Genomic DNA, 12,017 nt, shown 5'->3' with positions numbered 1-12,017 from the left:
CTCAGTTATCTGCGTGGAACAAGCCGTCCGTGCAGAAACTGTTAGATGAGATGGGTGTAATCGGACGACGCACGAATATGCTGAGGGTGTTTTGATAGCAACATGAAAAAAAAGAAAAAAAAAAGATGGTGATTCAACAGGTTCTCGTAAGAACAAATAAACATGAATATTAATCGAACTGCAAGTCAGAGATCGTCCTTTTGCAGAATGATTCCATGTTAATACATATGATCAAAATGTCTTCTATAAGTCTAAAACCTTTATGTGTTTTTTTTAAAAAAAGGCTCTGACTTACCCATATTTGTCTAATTTTACATTCACAGTTAATGCATACAAAGCAAACTTCTAAATAAAACCCAGCCCCCATTTTGGATACAAGATGCAATCAGTGAGTTTGACACAAATGTTTGTATTTAGATGTTATCAATGATGAGGCATGTGCAGGCGGCTCCTTTAACACACGCAGACCTCCACTGAAAGCACAATACACAGTAAATGCTGTCTGCAACCAGCTGCTACAGTACATTATCAATTCCTGCAACCTATTGTATTATGGAGGCTTTCAAAAAAAAAAAAAAACACAGTGCAAAAAGAGAAGCATTTGAGGGATACTCCCCAGCTGTAATTCTTTGTAATGAGTCGAGATTTATCTCCTTTCATTAGAGCACAGAAGAGATTTTAAGAGTCGTGCAAAGGCGAGCTGCACGTGGAGCTGCCTGTTTTTTTACCCACAACAGTGTTTTACATCCAGACAAATGAGGGAGCTGGCAGGAAAATAATGAGGGATGGCGTGAGAGAGACAGGGAAAAACAAGACCGAAGGAGAGGCAGCCTCGGCAAGAGTGAGTGGGGGTACGCCTTTGGCCAAGAACTGGGCTCTTAAACATTAATACAGTGATCTGAATTCATCCCGAGAGCGCTGAATAATTAAGGAGAGTCTGTGAGAAGAACAGACCGTGCAGAGGGTTATGTGGGTGGCAGAGATGCCAAAAAGAAAGGGGGAAAAAAAATACAGGACATTTATGTTTTTCTTTCTTTTTTTCCCCTCCTCCTTTCTTGTCCAGCTTTGACAATCATTTGTACTTTGGCGAACAAAAACACTTTTCAAAGCTGCACACAAAAACATTTGGTGAGTGGAAACGAAACCAATGCAGCTCTGATCGCTTATGTATCACTAACGTTCACATTGGACATATTTTAGGCGGCGCCTATTGGTGAGCTTTTGTGGAACAGCTGCTGAAAATTACAATAGCCGGGGCACTAATGAAAGGGGTCAAAGGCTGGACAGATTGAGTCTAAACACAAAGCACAGCACTCAGAAGTGAAGGTACAGCATTCTTCCTCTTAGGCATGGACTTATCAAGATATACCAAGGTCTTAAAAATTTTCAGTAATACCAAGCCTAGGATTTAAGTCCCAGGAAATATCTGATTGACCAAAAGTTTTTCTAGCTGTATAGGACGTAGAGCAGTGAAACACTGCCGCTCCCCCACCTGTTGTTGCCCACTGCCGACCAGCTGGCTCAAAGAAAGCTTCTAGACTTTTCCCTTAATTACAAGAGGGCCAATTTCAGCCTTTTCTAAACAGTTACAACTGAGGGCTCACCAACGGACCAGATAGCCTCATTAGTAGCTAATACCTGCTTTTTATACTAGGTTTACACTACAAAAGAAAGAGCTCAAATAATTTTTGCTAAAGCTTATGCATTGGAATAAAGAAACTACAACAACTATACGGTGTATATCCAAGGTTCTCAAACTGCTTTGCTGTACCTCAAGAATAAGCGTTGCCCACTATTTTTTCCCCCACTAGAACATGGATCTATAAATGACACTAAGACCAAAGTAACTTAACTACGTTGGCAAAAGTACTCACCCATCCCAATCCACAGGCATATAAAACTATAAGTACTATAAAATACTGTGTTCACAATTAGAGTGGAGGGTGCAAAGCAGGCCAACATCACTGTCTGACCTTACATATGGTCTTCAGGAACAATTATTAAAAAAAGGAAATCCCATATGTCCAGATACACCACCTAAAACATAGTTTTGCCGGCTTTTCATCTTTAAATGCGATGACGACAGCAATTAGCCGTAATTGCATAGACCCACATTAAAGAAGGAAGAAAGATAATGGAGTGCTGGTCATCTAGTATGTTTGGAAGATTTTCTGAATTGTCCATCCATCTGGTTTTCTTTACTTACACTCTGACAATTTTTTATTTTTTTTTTAAATATCATAAACACACTCCTAAGCCCTTTGAAAAGTCTTCCAAGAAGAGAAGAAGCTGTTGTAGCCGCATAGGGTGAGCCAAGATGATATTACATCATACGAACTGAATAAAGAATGGGATGTCACTCAAGTTCGTGTGTGTGTGTGTGTGTGTGTGTGTGTGTGTGTGGAAACACACGAGCAAATACTTTTGGCACCATCGTGTTTATTCCAGTTTCAGTCAGATAACCTGTGGGATCTGGTTAATTTTTGCACTCTGTGACAAGCTAACCACCATTAGCAGCCCAAGCCACAGGCTGTGTATTTCTTTGCACTTTATGTATTATGTTCACTAAGAGAGGTGAAAGTACTATGTATTAAAAATTAAATATAACGTGGCCGATGTGGAAAGCAGCACTTGTAATCCTCTGTAGCTATAGAACTGGTGCTGGCTATAAGAACTTTGAAAGCCACTAGTATAGCTTGCATCTTTAAAGATAATTGTAATAATCAATATATTCTCTTATTTTAGCAACAGTAGGTATAATTGCTGCTTTGAGATAAAAGCAATTACATGTTTCCTGTACATTTTGCTTTTAAAAGTTTTGTGTGATTACACTAAATGTATTATTTAACAAAAGGCTATCATGCCATCAGAATCTACTTTCTATCGACTTTGACCGATCATGTAGGTTTAAACTACCAGCTTTTAGATGGCGTTCTAAGAGGAAGATTCAGATCCATGCACTTTGATTATAAAGGAGAAGTTCCAGAAACTTGAATGCCACAATGTACCCCATAAACACTTAGAAAGTAATGGTTTCCACGTGTCATTTTGGACTATAAAACGTATTACCCACCGGTAAATCTAACTAGAAAAAAGTTTCCCTCCTCAACAACCAGCAAAAAAAACCCCAAACCTTTGACTTAAAATAGAACTAGAACAGAACCCGTCTGGAGCAGGTGGGTTCACGCAAATCATCACCCCTGAAAAAACACTCCTCCGTTGGGAATCGCAGCCAGAGGGAGGTTGTAAGACACCAGTTTAGAGCAGAGCTTGTTAATTTGCCCCTCCACACCCAACATTCGGTTCTCATCCCCTTCCTCCCGCCTCATCTTTTACAGTCTTCATGTGCCCATGTGTACACCATGTTCCTCCCTCCCTACCCTCTGTGACTCCCTTCTCTCCACTATTTATTGCCTTTTTGGTTGATCTCCTCCAACTTGGCTCTGGGCCAGATCTGAAAGGGTTTCTGATTGCGCTCGATACGCACACCTGCATACGCATATAGTCAACCCCCTCTTTCCCTTTTCTCTGTCCCCTAGCTAATCTTTTTTGGAATTTCTTTAGTAGTAAAGGAATTTCCTCTCTAGCCGATCGTCTCATGTTGATCACAGCGCTTACATTTAAAATCCAGTCTTTACCAGCCTTGAATTATCCTGTGGATTACACAGTGGCAGATCATTTCAGTTAAATAGAATGCAATTTTCTTTCCCTTTTCTAAGGATTTAAATTTTTAAAAAAGAAGGCCGTGGTTTTGGCATGGTATCTGATGAATATTATGTTCCTAGAGAATGTTGTTTTTCATACTCCTCAAGAAACAGTCAGATGTGGTGGATAGTGTGAAGAGTAGGTTGATTATTTTCCTTTCTCCAAATCTAACCTGGCCAGCCAGATTGATGCTGGGTCTGTCTCAAGTCAGGGGTTGCCACGTTCTGAAGACGTATTTGTAGTCCGATAACGTCACAGCGCGGCGACAAAGGCCCAATTCACGAATCCTTCAAAAGCCGGGCATACACTGTACAAGTTTTTGCCCTTTTCGGGCCGATTGTTCAGTCGTGCGAGCATTTTTTGGATCGGGCCATGTGACATGGAGTCAAACTATGGAGGAGCATGTTTCATTCTAGTCAGCCTCATATTTAACAGCCAGCATCGACACTTCTGCCTTTTTCTTCTTCTACTGTTGACATTTGGCTTCCGGGAAGGCGAGTTCGAGTAGCGCCCTCTATCTACGGGGCTGAGTCCGACGTGTGGTTTTGGAACGTACAGTGTGAGCAGTGTTGGTTGCATCAGAGCGTCGGGCCGCACAGTGTAAGAACAGATATCGTGAGCAGTAAACTTCTAAACCCTGCGGTTTAGTCGTACAGTTTGAGCTGTATCTGAGTACAACGATTGAAAATATCGTACAGTGTATGCCCGGCTTAAGACTCCTTCAAATGTGTCCGACCAATGTGTCCGTCTTTCCACCCGATTTGAAGGATGGGTCCGGTGTACCCATGTAGACCGGGTTCTCCGAAGGATGCAGTCCCTGAATTGGGACAGTGGAGCACTTGCCGTCCTGCACATTATCAATCTAAGACTGCTCCCATCGAGTCCGTTTGGGGAAAGGCGGGACATTCAGCAAAACTCTCCGAGCTGATTGGGCGAAGCGACACCTAACGCCTGCCTACCAAAGGTTGGTATTAGCCGACCATGGTATCAAATTAAAACGTGAGCAGCAGACGTCATTAGAAGATAAGTCAGTCAAGGCACTTTTTTGTGTTCTTCTTTCAAAAGATGAATGCGTCCTCCTGCGCAACCATGTTTGTTTTGGGATCCCCTGTGGGCTCGGCAGCTCTTGCTTTCATCACAGCTGGTATATCCCGCCTTAAACCACAACACTGCAACGTGATTGGCCCGAACCGTTTTTGGTTCGGACACCGACGACGGAAGCTGGAGCGGCACAAGAAGTATCCTCGTGAATTTATCTTGCAAGCAAGGTCAGAGTTGTGTCAACAGTTGCAGGGAAAAGAAAACAAAAAATGCCTCCTCTTGATGCTAAAATCTACCTGTTTCAGTCTAAAGGTTCTTAAGGATGTCTGTAATCTACAGGGGAAGAAAACACTAATGAGCGCAACTATTTTCAGAGCCACGCAGACCCTAACAATCATGAACTTGGTGATAAGACAGAACATGACCAGACAGAAGAGCTATAAACAGAACGTCTGTGCATGTCTGAGCGGGAACGCATCGACTGTACTCCAGGGTTAAACACACACACACACACACACACACACACGCACACACAACTGTACGATATGTACCACTTGTGCTAAAATCTGTTTACCTTAAGTGTGACATAACTAGGTCTTGGCCTGCAGTGGTTGGCCACAGAGAGCCTGTTACAGCACGATTAAGTAACACTAAAGCATGAGGTCTGCTGCAGTCAGGAGGAATCCCACGCTCCCTCGTGGACGCATGCACCAACCACTGCACACGAATCCAGACAGGTGCTCCTAATCTCTTTTTATGAAAGCACTCTGTGTTTTATGTGTTAGTTTAATGAGTAGCTTGTAAAGGATTCTGCAATTTCTCCTACAGCGGAGTTCAGCAGATCAAAACTCTTTGCACGACAGCGACTATCTTTTAAAACTTGCTGGCTGACTTAGTTTCTGAGAGGGCAAAAAGATTTCACAGGATTCCAAGACAAGTGGAACTTTCATACAATTTCACACTTCATTCTTCTGCTTTTTAAGTTGGTCTTTAAGTATAAATACAAGGGATTCTCCATAGATTAATGACACCCAGCTTAACAGTGACTTTAAATATTGAACCAGCAAAGATCAGGCTGAAATAAAGGAAGATGGAGGGATGGAACTTTAAATCACAAGGAATAAAGTCGGTAAATACAACTATTTCCTTATACTTTTCTGACCTGTAAACATTTCAGTGAAATTACAGACTTTCCCAGACCCGTTTTCAGATCAAATTCCCATTGCAATCTTTTATTTTTGCCCCCAGTCTTGGCTGCAGCTAAAAATACCTGAACCATCCAACATCAGACCTCTCACCTGTTGAAAGACAAGCAGCCAGAACAAGAACAACACCAAGAATAAAAACTGCAGACCCCGCGATCTGAGGAGCTCATTACAAAGTAAATAAAGATATACAGTGCTTCTCTTGTTCAGCACACTTTGTTCCCCATTGTGTAACAGCAAGGGAGTGACCAAACTGTACGCTTCTATTTGAAGCATATCCAATTGCTGCCTTAAGGTGATAAAAGTGTTATGGATGGCGGTCTTAACCTACTTCTGGCTTGGGCCGATGGCTAACTGACTGATATGAAGGAGGATGACGTTGTTGTGATCCTGCCACAGAGAACCCAGGCGGATTACCAGGATTTGTTCGGCAAATCTCTTCAACAAAGGTGCCCCGGCTGGCTGCGTGAAACTGTGGGCGTTCAAACCCAGGTCTGCACAGAGGTGAGACTTCAAAGTGGCCAGAAGTGAAAATCGGGGGCTTTGAGGTATGCATTTCCCTTTTGCTGCGGGTTCGACAGAGCCTGTCCTGAAAAGAGTCCCGAGAAAAGTTCCCGAGCTGCGATCTCCGGCTGTGATTTACAGACGGGCCACGAGTAACACTATACCACTGACAGCTTGGCCTTCATGCCCCAAATTCCTGGAGTAACAAGCCTGCATGTTGACAGTGAACCTGGCCTTGACTTGGGGGGGGGGGGGGGGGCTACACCCGTAACCTTCTTTGCTTTTCACTGGGGCATATCACATAACCAAACCTGAGAAGGCTTTACAAAATATGCCTGAGGGCCCCCGCGACACCATGGGATGAGACTCTTGGTTTATGACGGGTGCTTATCCCGCTCTCTGACTAAACTACACTTCTGCATCTTTTTTTTCCTTCTCTTCTCTTTTTTGCGGGGGGTCCGCATGTTGTTCGATGTTCAGATCAACTGCTTTGGCCTAAACCTAAGGACAGCCTGTAGTTATGCAATTCCCTCATGCTGGTATCAGCAGGCTTGCCAGTCACCTACCTGGCCCATAGGAGGCCGATAGCTCGCTGCCAAGGTTTACATAACAAATGGGAAACAGACCAAAGCCTGTGTCCTTACAGATGCATGACGGAAAGTTAACTTTTATAACACAAACAACAGAGCCGTAATGTGATTCCAACAAAAACAATTAAATAATCCCCATACTCAAACCGCACATAAAGAAAAGGGGCTTTTAGAGTTCACATTTTTTTCTTCCTTCTTCTTCCACGCAGCTTTTCCTGATAAATCATTTTGTTTACACTCGGCTTTTCTTGGACCATTAATAGATTAGCTGCTGTTCAGGAGCAGACTTACGTAACTGTATCATTGTGCGAGCATCTTAAAACCAGATTGCAACACTCCAATTAGGCCACCGTGTTTCCACACAAACCGGTTAGAACGTTTGTTTCCCCCAGCGGGAGCCCTTAAAGTAAGATCAGGTATACCAAACACTATTACAGCATGCAGCTCAAGGATTAAGAGAGTCATTTTACAAAACCTTTGAAATGTGTCTTGGTTTTATTTTTTTTGCCCAAGTTATTCAAATTATGAGATAGGTATCTTCATTTAAGTGATAAGTGATACCAACTGAAATCTGGCTTTGATGTTGGCTAATTTGTCCTTCTTGACTGGTTGATTTCTCTGTATTTAGTGTGAAAATGAGGTATAATCAGAGCCAGCACAAGAGCTTATCAAAATAGGCAGCTTTTTATGGCCAAGAAAACGTACACAAGTCAAAAAGCTGATATTTTCTGTACAAATGAAAAAATAGAATAGCAACAAAAACGTACTTAAATAACTGAAACTTGTAGAATATCTACACTTAATGCACACATAAATTATTTTATTATGGCTTGCAGCTAATAATAACCTGTTACTCTGAAAACCTAAATTTGTTATAGGATCAATTTTAGTACAGAAACGTACAATTCTGATCCTGTTATGGGTCCATACAATCATTGGGCACAATGCTGACCTGGCAGTTGTTCACCAGAAGGTCAGAGACGCTTTACTCAATGAGGTTGAGTCACAAAAGGTCATTGCTAAAGAGGTTTGTTGGTCACGGAGCGCTTACAGCCATACATTTCAACGGAAGGTTGAGTGGAAGGAAAAACTGCTCGAGCAAAATCGACAAACACAGCCTTGGGAGGATTGTGAAGCAAACTCAGTGCATCTTTCCAGAACATTTTAGCGGACTTCATGCTTCACTCTGCAGGGAAGCTTTAATGAGAATCTGATTTCAGTTTCCAGCAGGTCTTGGCATCTCTATACGCGGCCAAGTAGCAGGTTTAAGACCATGGCATCACTCTAATTAATTAGCCCAAAAATGTGCCTGATCTAATCCTAATCATCATAGCGAAACAATGGCATGTCATCAAGAAGAAGATTGGGAAAATGTTATTTAATATTCTCATTTCCTGAGAAATTTATTTCGGAGTCTCGTCGCTGTACGCCATTATCCTCAACATTAGCAGAAATCAATGCCTAAAATATAATTTGGTTGTAATAGAAGTCTTTACTAAATATTTCCCAGTTTCCATGATATTGCGCATTATTAGGATACACCTAATGAATAAATCCCGGAATATAGATGACATAATGGGAATAGTGAGTGGCGGTAATTGATAGTAGTTGGAAGGCCCCTCGAAATTAAAATCTGACTTGGAGCCCCTACAGCCTTGGACTGGCTCTGAGTGTAATGAGAGACATATTTTTCAAATACATGCTCGTAAAACCTGAACAGGGATGTCATAATTGGGTGCGTGTGACTGTCTGCTTGTGCGTCAGCACATCAGAGGGTTCACAACAAACCACATGCTTTTTGTTTTTGTTTTGGTGGAGGAAGGAGGGGTACCGGGTGGGCGCAGGAATGGCTCTTACCTTCCATCCTGCAGAGCTGTTGCTGTCGCCTTTGTCTTTAAAGTAGGGGATGGTTCTCACCATCCAGTCATAAATCTGGGACAGAGTCAGTCGCTTCTCTGGTGAGCTCTCGATGGCTTTGGTGATCAGGTCCGCGTAGGACAGGTTCCCCCAGGCGTTGCGGCGGGACGATGCCTTCCTCGGGGTCTGCGCTGCAGCCAAGCCGCTGGGAGTCAAGGCGCCTGAGGTGGCCGTCGGCGAGTGCGTGGAGAGCGGGGAGCCTCCGCTGTCCTGGCCGGGGGAGGGGAACGGACCGTCGGTAGCGGGGCTGTTGCTGTTCTGGTCCTCCGCGGCCGCAGCGGAGCCGTTGACAGTGGTGGCCGTGGGGGTTGCGCTGTCCTCCTCGTCGTCCTCCTCCTCGGGGATGATATCCGCCTCGGTGCTCTCCGGTTTCTCCGCGCCGGAGTCCGGTCGCGGCAGCGGCCAGGTGCAAGACCGGGGCCGCTTCTGGGGCTCAAAGTCCGGGTCAATGACCACGTCCAAGTCCGGGAGCGCGTCGGCAAGCGGAGCCTCGGCCATTATCTCCGGCTCCAGACGCAATCTGGTCCCTGCTGACTGCTGATAAAGTTATAAGTGAAGAGACGGAGAGCTGTCAAAGTCGCGTCCCATGAATGCGCGCTCCCGTCCTTTTGTTGCTATTCAAGCCCAGAAGTCTCAGCAGAGCAGAAATACGCTCAGAGATGAACGCCTGTTGAAAATAGAAAGGAACAGACTCGGGTCAAGTTTAAAAAACAAACAAAAACAATACAACAAACATCGAAAGATAAATGCGACTAAATTAGTTCCAGCGTGGTTTAACTGTGGTCACGTTTCAAGTCTTCTAACGCTGCTGCTGCATCTGAATCAACCTACAGTGCGATCAAGTGCAGAAATACGCTCAGGATCATAATCCCTTTTCCAACACCTTACACGAATTACCTTGTGCAGGCCAATTTCCACACACAAAGAAAGGAGCAGATCAGATCCCGGGCTGTCCACTGCCACGTCCGGAGGCCATGCCGAGCTGCGTCTCCTCCACTCTGCACAGATATGGACTCAGATCAAGATGTGCGCAGGGGGCGCAAATCGATGTGGAATAAGACTGCCACCTCACTCTGGGTTACTACTGTATCTCGATCTGCTCTCCACGCAGCCTTACACACATATACATACTCTTCTCTTTCTCTCTCTCTCTCTCTTTCTCTCCCTCCCTCTCTCTCTCTCTGACACACACACACACTTGCACGCACGCACGCACGCACGATCAAGGACCTGCCCCTTTCGCATGCGGGATCAGCCTTTTAAAGAGACACTACTGCACCCCCCCTGAACGCTGCTGTGCGCGCAGGTGGAGGGGCTGGAATACGTCCTGACATGTTGGAGATGTGTTCGGGCAAACGCAAACAGTCCCGGCAGCGGTGAAATAAAAAAGAAAGGAACGCCGCCTGAGCGCTATTTTTAGAGCTCGCTGACGCGTTGACAGCACGGACGGTTTCGTCCCGTGTTGTTATGAAACGATCTCCAAGACAACGTGATGGCGGCCGCTGCTTTCGCGATTGAATATTACTAACTTTTTTTTAGGCTTGGAGATGGCAGGACCGTAATCAATAATTCATTTTCTGGCCAACAAAATGCTATAAGCCTGGAAATTATCACGGTCTCCAGGATCTTAAATTGACATCGGAGACATATTTTAGAAAAGTAAGACGAACAAGCCCATAACTAGGAAGATGAATAAACAAACTTGGATGATTTTTAGAGTTTTCTTTATTGTAAAAATAGAAAAGGGCCAAGCAGGCAGTTTTATAGTTGTCCTACAGATCCTTAATTGGATTGGATTTTGATCATGGAGTTCTATAGCATGCTTTGATATAAACCATTTACTTGTAGCTCTAGCTGAATATGAAATTTCCATGTTCTGCTGGAAGGCAGTCTCCCAGTTTTTGCAGCCTCTAACAGGTTTTCTTCAAATTCTGCCTGTAGCTACCTTGCACCATACTTCTTCCCATCAACTCTGCTTGGCTCGTAGTACTTGTTGAAGATCCTTGGCTGCACCACAAATCTAGGGGAGGTCAAAGACTGATGACTGCTGATTTTTTTTTGCAGCACACAGAGATCCATATAGTGTAAAAAGTTGAAACCTTTGTGTTCTGCATGTTTGCTGTCCTCTGCATGGCTGGAAGCAAACCCCATAATTAATTTGTTATGGCTTTTTTCCCCCCAACAATCGTTTTGCCAGATTTTTTGAGTCCAGGATTAGTCTCAGTCCTGTCAAGAGAATCCCCTGAGCTGTGGATCTTTGCAGCTCCTCCAGATTTACCATGCCACTTGGTTGTTTCCAAGATTACTGCTCTCCCTGCCCGGCCCATCAGTTTAAAAGAAAGGTCATTTATTTTTGGAAGGTTTGTAGCTGTGCTCTATTGTCAGATGATGGATTGAACAGTGCACTGTCATGGGTTTAAAGCTTGGAGTGTTGTTAGATAACCTAAACCTGCTTTAAGCTTCCTATACAGTTTGTTCACTGCTGTTCTGTAACAAACCTTTGAGGCCTTTTACTGAGCAGATTCATTCTAAGTTTAACACAAGGGACAATCTCATTTCTAATTAGTTGATTTCTTAAGGCACTTTATTTGACTGATGATTATTTAGGGATGCCAGACTTAAAGGGGGCTGAATATAAAAGACCACCACACTTTTTTTTTTTTTAGATCATATGCAGAAATATTGTCAAAAACCACCCTATTTTCTTTCCAGGGAACACTATTCTACTACTTTGTGGTGTTCATTAATAACAAACACAATATGGCTTGTAGTTATGACGTGACAAATTGTGATAAAGTTGTTGGAGCGTGCACAGACATGTCCTTCAGCTTTTAATATTCCAGCCTGCAAACAGAATTCCCGAAGGAGCATTTCAACAAATTATCTTAAAGAAACTTCGAGCCGGATTTAGTCAAACAAATACAGAATGCTTCTGGGAAAACGTTCAAGACCACTGGATGCTCAAGATTTCGTGCATGTTTCCTTTAAAAATGGATCCACGCTGTCAATCATGCCTGTCACGCCGATCAGACCACGCCCCCTGCTGGAGTCCAAA

At 43.7% G+C, this 12,017-nt stretch overlaps 1 protein-coding gene across 1 annotated transcript in view; it reads right to left on the bottom strand.

The window, feature by feature from the left end:
• foxo3b (forkhead box O3b) overlaps positions 1-10,136 on the bottom strand; it is a 50,583-nt gene extending 40,447 nt beyond the window's left edge. Inside the window, exons 1-2 of the mRNA XM_012867316.3 lie at positions 9,860-10,136; positions 8,903-9,629 (exon numbers count right to left, since the gene is read on the bottom strand). Of these exons, the coding sequence (XP_012722770.2) occupies positions 8,903-9,460 (558 nt within the window). The 5' untranslated portion in view covers positions 9,461-9,629; positions 9,860-10,136. The remainder of the gene's footprint in view (positions 1-8,902; positions 9,630-9,859) is intronic.
• Between the last annotated feature and the right edge of the window lie 1,881 nt (positions 10,137-12,017).

This window comes from Fundulus heteroclitus, chromosome 15, assembly GCF_011125445.2.
Source record: "Fundulus heteroclitus isolate FHET01 chromosome 15, MU-UCD_Fhet_4.1, whole genome shotgun sequence".
Classification (NCBI taxonomy): Eukaryota; Metazoa; Chordata; class Actinopteri; order Cyprinodontiformes; family Fundulidae; genus Fundulus; species Fundulus heteroclitus.
This window is presented reverse-complemented; position numbering and strand designations above follow the sequence as displayed.